Source organism: Salvelinus fontinalis, chromosome 37 (genome assembly GCF_029448725.1).
Source record: "Salvelinus fontinalis isolate EN_2023a chromosome 37, ASM2944872v1, whole genome shotgun sequence".
In the NCBI taxonomy this organism is placed as follows: domain Eukaryota; kingdom Metazoa; phylum Chordata; class Actinopteri; order Salmoniformes; family Salmonidae; genus Salvelinus; species Salvelinus fontinalis.
This window is the reverse complement of record NC_074701.1, coordinates 16,634,481-16,640,979: the sequence shown is the minus strand read 5'-3', so window position 1 is coordinate 16,640,979 and position 6,499 is coordinate 16,634,481. Positions and strand designations below refer to the sequence as shown.

General features: G+C 40.5%; 1 protein-coding gene across 1 annotated transcript in view; it reads left to right on the top strand.

The window, feature by feature from the left end:
• Positions 1–2,226: 2,226 nt before the first annotated feature.
• The window catches only part of LOC129836252 (melanopsin-A-like), a 74,941-nt gene continuing 70,668 nt past the window's right edge, over positions 2,227–6,499 (top strand). The window contains exon 1 of the mRNA XM_055902164.1: positions 2,227–2,629. Within this exon, the coding sequence (XP_055758139.1) occupies positions 2,480–2,629 (150 nt within the window). The 5' untranslated portion in view covers positions 2,227–2,479. The remainder of the gene's footprint in view (positions 2,630–6,499) is intronic.

Genomic DNA, 6,499 nt, shown 5'->3' with positions numbered 1-6,499 from the left:
ACTCTCCCATCTGGTCTGGGACCCAAGGAATACCAAGCACACAATGCTTTGACCTCAGGGTTAAAGAGTTGTTATAATAAAATCTCTTGGGAGCATGAACAGCGTTTTCCTTTTTGTTTTCCATGAATTCACCTACAACTCCAGCACCTACAAAAAGTACCTGGCTGTGCATATGTTCAGCTTTTAAACAGAAATAAAAGATCCCCGAAAATGTCCATACGCACAAAAAGCTGATTTCTCTCCATTTTTGTGCACAGAGTTGTTGACATCTCTGTTAGTGAGCATTTCTCCTTTGTCAAGATAACCCATCCACCTGACAGGTGTGGCATATCAAGAAGCTGATTAAACAGCATGATCATTACAGAGGTACCACATGTGCTAGGGACAATAAATGGCCACTCTAAAATGTGCTGTTTTGTCACACAACACAATGCCACAGATGTCTCATGTTTTAAGGGAGTTTGCTATTGGCATGCTGACTGCAGGAATATCCACCAGAGCTGTTGCCAGAAAATGTTGTGTTAATTTCTCTACCATAAGCCACCTCCAACGTCATTTCAGAGAATTTGGCAATACATCCAACAGGCCTCACAACCCAGACCCTGTGTAACCACACCACCCCAGGACCTCCACATCTGGCTTCTTCACATGCAGGATTGCCTGAGACCAGCCACCCGGACAGGTGATGAAACTGTGAGTTTGTTTGCATAACCAAAGAAGTTCTGCACAAACTGTCAGAAACCGTCTCAGGGACGCTCATCTACGTGTTCGTCGTCCTCATCAGGGTCTTGACCTGACAGCAGTTCGGCGTCGTAACTGACTTCAGTGAGCAAAGGCTCACCTTCGATGGCCACTTGCACGCTGGAGAAGTGTGCTCTTCATGGATGGTAGACAGCGTGTTTGGGATCATGTGGACAAGCAGTTTGCTGATGTCAACATTGTGAACAGAGTGCCCCATGATGGTGGTGGGGTTATGGTATGGACGGGCATAAGATACGGACAACGAACACAATTGCATTTTATTGATGGCAATTTTCATGCGCAGAGATGTTTATATATTTTTTTGATTTAACCTCTATTACTAGGCAAGTCAGTTTAGAACAAATTCTTATTTACAATACCCTGGCGAGATCTGGAGGCCCGTGTGCCATTCATCCGCCACCATGACCTCATGTTTCAGCATGATAATGCATGGCCCCATGTCACAAGGATCTGTACACAATTCCTGAAAGCTAAAAATGTCCCCAATTCTTCCATGGCCTGCATAATAACCAGACATGTCACCCATTGAGCATGTTTGGGATGCTCTGGATCGATGTGTACGACAGCGTGTTCCAGTTCCAGTCAATATCCAGCAACTTCGAACAGCCATTGAAGAGGAGTGGGATAACATTCCACAGGCCACAATCAACAGCCTGGTCAATTCTATACGATGGAGATGTGTCACACTGCATGAGGCAAATTGTGGTTACACCAGATACTGACTGTTTTTTTAAATCCACGCTCCTTTTTTAAGGTATGTGTGACCAAGAGATGCATATCTGTATTCCCAGTCATGTGAAATCCATATATTAGGGCCTAATGAATGTATTTCAATTGACCAATTTCCTTATATGAACTGTAACTCAGTACAATCTTTGAAATTGTTGCATATTGCCTTTATATTTTTGTCCAGTGTAAATTTTTCATCACTAGTTGAACAACATTCACAGTTATAAACAGATAAAATCTGATTTTAAACCTCACCTCTCCTCAACCCTAACCTTAACCACACTGCTAACCTTATGACCAACCCTAACCTTCAATTAAGACCAACATTTTTTGGGGGGGTTTTCATGAGTTTGTATGATATAACCAATTTGGACTTTGTGACTATGGTAACTAGTGCCACAACCGTATTACATGTTAATATATTTGACTGTGAGTGAGACAATTACTGGCAAATGCAATGGCTTCTTTGGCACAAATGTGATAATGAAAGTGCCTTTTCAGTAATTTTGAAACCGACCCTCAGAGTACTGTGGAAAGCGTGATTCCAGAGCTGAACCCTGGCCCCCTGGTGGGGAGTGACAACTTGGAGCAAGGACATGGAGAATAGAGCGATACATAAATATGTCAATTTAAAAAAAAAAGAAGGGCTGTTGCGTGGCGGGCGCGCAAGAGCGTATGAAACGTCATCCTCTCTTGCGGTTGTCAAACTGTGTTTTATGCCGCTGTGTCTTACCGACTACACATATCAAGACCCATAACCTACGTAGACTGTAGTCAATTAACATTCATATCGATAATCGATAACTTTCCAGAACAGATTCCCACTGTGGAGCCAACAAGAGAAGTTATCATCACTTGGCCATATTGAAGTTTCATATTTGCCTCTAGTCGGACAGCTGTCGGATTTGTGTCAGGACTCCCAGCTTATTTCTATTTCCCACGGTCCACCTACAATCCATCATCAGTCTTGTAGGGCGAAAGTGGAGCGATGAGCGACGCCATGCGCTCGGTTCCGAAGCGCATCTCGTGTCCGTTCCAGGACCCGAACTGCACGTGCATCGTGGAGACGCTCTCCTCCTGGAACGACACGGGGGTCAATGAGTCCCGGATGGCGGACCTGCCATCTGTTACCACCTCTGTAAGTGTTTGACCTGTTTATTATTCGATCCCAGGTTGAAGTAGCCTGATCATTCATGTAGGACCTGCGTTTGGTTTCATTGTGATTGTAAGAATTTGCTATGTTTGTAATGATAACTGATTGCTCTTCCTCATGTCAAAATATGTATTTCAATGACTGATGCAGCTATAATTTCTGAATGACAATGCCTTGTCTTGTTCAGAAATAAGAAATAATTCAGATTGACATCCACAACAAAAGTAATAATGTGATAGGCAGATTGCAGAGAATCTGCTCAGCTAAAAAGTTCTCTCTTGACAGCTGTCCTGAAATGCATGAATAAACTTATTCTCTTGGGGCACATCTGAATTATCAGAAATGCTTATTCATTCACCCTGCAATACAGAGTGTTCTGTTCTACAGTGCAGATCTGACTTTAGAGAATGGAAAGTAAGAAAGATGTGCATTACATTTACAGTCATATAGTATGTGCATCAAACATCCACTGTACATCACAGCAACGATTCAGATGGACTCCCTTACTTCAGCCTATTGATTTGGCGCCTACTTGCAAACCCTTTATTGATGGCCCATTTCAATGCTCATGGCTTTTGCATTTACTCACTGTTTGTGGGTTAAAATGTATTTATTAAAGAATTAGGACCAAAGAAGAATTAGAGTTAGAATTAAAGAATTAGAGCCTCAATTTGGTGTTTTTCCCATTTTGTGAATTCTTGGTTGATGAGCGGACCCTCTCTCTTTGTCTTTCTCTGTGTGCCTGTCCCTCTATCTGTGTCTGTCTCTGTGTGCCTGTCCCTCTCTCTCTGTCTCTCTCTGTGTGCCTGTCCCTCTCTGTGTCTGTCTCGCTCTGCATGTGTGTGTTTATGTCTGTCATACTTATTCTAGTGGTATTTAAGGTAAATGTCTAGCTTACATTCTCACCTGTCTTACTAAATGGTCTTACAGAATGTTACCCACAGTGTAAATACTAATGCTGTTTTTTTTAACCAAAGAGACAATGAGGTGCAGAGCCCTTTCAGTGGGTAAATATCACCTGCCACCTTTGATGAAATATCAAGTACATTCTGATGGCATTTCCATGTTGTTAGTCTGTCCCAGTCCCTGAGATGACACAGCTGTGAATGATTGCAATCAGAAAAAGGTTGCCTGAGCATCACAATTAGACAGCACAACTGTCAGAACCGTCCTGTCAGATGGCTGACTCATTTTAGCCGCCCCCTCCAGATTTCCCTCCGACACGCAATATTTCATCTGGGTTATTGTTATCTTAGCTCAACATACATAACTCCATAAAATCCACTCTAAATATTATAAAAATGCAGATTCCTGCATTTCTAGATTTTGTTTGTTTGTGTGTTCATTCTGGGGGTTTATGGTTTTGATTTTGGGCACACACTCAAACCGCCGCCGTCCCCTTTCCAGAGATATCTCTCCTTGGCATGCACAGGCAGGTGCTGAGTTGCTCGGGCATTACTATACATGATTAGGTTTTGCATAGAAAGTGCACTTCATTGATGTTGTGGAACAATAGCAGGACTCACTCATCGAAAAACAGGCAGTTGTGGCAAATCTTTGGCAAATTTAAACAGTTGTGGTAAACAGTTGTGGCAAATCTTTGGCAAATTTTCCGCAAGTTCATATTTTCACATGCAAATTTGTTTTGTGGCAAACTGTTGCAACAAATTTGCTGCGACTTGTGAACTTCTGGCAAACAATTCTGGGAAACTTGTGGGGAACATTGTACTGTTTGCTGCAAATTATATCGGCTTGTTGGTTACTTTGTGTATTAACAACATTGAAATGTCGTATCTATGTAAACCAAATCACATATAACTTTAAATGAACTTGCTTCTCACAAAGAAAAGTAAACTAAACATATTAAAAGTACTAAATATACTAAACAACGTGTATTAAATGTCTTATAAGTAAGATAAAAAATAAATCCAATTCAACTTCAAATCATCAGCATGCTAATGACGAAAAGAGCAAATCCTGAATATTTCCCAAATAAATAGTTTATTTCATATTTTTATATAGCTTCAACATTTAACATCAAATCAAAATGTATTGGTCAAAGATTTGCAGATTTTATTGCAGGTGCAGCAATATGCTTATGTTTGTAGCTCCAACAGTGCAGTCATATCTAGAAACAATACAATAACCAATTTATGACCATTTTTATTTTAAAGAAATACCAGAACAAGCAATATCAGAACCAGTAATGTCAGACTCCGGAATATATAGATATGGTGCCAGCGATGCACATTTGTGTGGGGACCTGAAAGCCTATCACATCTTAGCCTTAGAACGTAGTCTGTGGTAGTCATTCAGTAGGGGATACACTGAGTGTGTGAAACATCATTACTCTTTCCATGACATAGACTGACCAGGTAAAAGCTGTGATCCCCCTTATTGATGTAACTTGTTAAATCCACTTCAATCAGTGTAGATGAAGGGGATGAGAAAGGTTAAATAAGGAGGTGTAAGCCTTAGGACAATTGAGACAATGGATTGTGTATATGTGCCATTCAAGAATGGTCCACCACCCAAAACACATCCAGCCAACTTGCCACAACTGTGGGAAACATTGGAGTCAACACGGGCCAGCATCCCAGTGGAACGCGTTGGAACTAAAAATCTCAAATTTGGACTCATCAGACCAAAGGACAGATTTCAACTGCTCTAATGTCCATTGCTTGTGTTTCTTGGCCCAATCAAGTCTTTTTTTCTTATTAGTGTCCTTTAGTAGTGGTTTCTTTGCAGCAATTCGACCATGAAGGCCTGATTCATGCAGTCTCCTCTAAACAGTTCATGTTGAGATGTGTCTGTTACTTGAACACTGTGAAGCATTTATTTGGGCTGCAATTTCTGAGGCTGGTAACTCTAATGAACTTATCCTCTGAAGCAGATGTAACTCTGGGTCTTCCTTTCCTGTGGCGGTCCTCATGAGAACCAGTCTCATCATATTGCTTGATGGTTTTTGCGACGGCACTTGAATAAACATTAAAAGGTCGTGAAATGTTCCGCATTGACTGACCTTCATGTCTTCAAGTAATGATGGACTGTCATTTCTCTTTGCTTATTTGAGCTGTTCTTGCCATAATATAGACTTGATATTTACCAAATAGGGCTATCTTTTGTATACCACGACTACCTTGTCACAACACAAGTGATTGGCTCAAATGCATTAAGAAGGAAAGAAATTCCACAAATTAACTTTTAACAAGGCACACCTGTTAATTGAAATGCATTCCAGGTGACGACCTCATGAAGCTGATTGAGAGAATGCCAAGAGTGTGCAAAGCTGTCATCAAGGCAAAGGGTGGCTACTTTGAAGAATCTCAAATATATAATATATTTGGATTTGTTTAACACTTTTTTGGTTACTACATGATTCCATATCAAATTAAATCAAATTGTAGTTGTCACATGAGTCGAATACAACATGTGTAGACCTTACAGTGAAATACTTACGTACAACCCCTTAACCAACAATGCAGTTTTAAGAAAAATAGGTGTTAAGAAAGTATTTACTAAAATAAACGGAAGTGAAAAATAAGAAAATAGAAAAATAATAAATAATTAAAGAGCAACAATAAAAAATAGTAGCGAGGCTGTAACGGTCCTGACCTGTTTTATGTTGTTTTTGTATGTGTTTAGGTCAGGGCATGTGTTTTGGGTGGGCAGTCTATGTTATCTGTTTCTATGTTGGTTTTGGTTGCCTGGTATGGCTCTTAATTAGAGGCAGGTGTTTTGCGTTCTCCTCTAATTAAGAGTCATATTTAGGTAGGGTGTTCTCACTGTTTGTTTGTGGGTGATTGTCTCCTGTGTCTGTGTCGATGTTACACCATACGGGAATGTTTCGGTTTG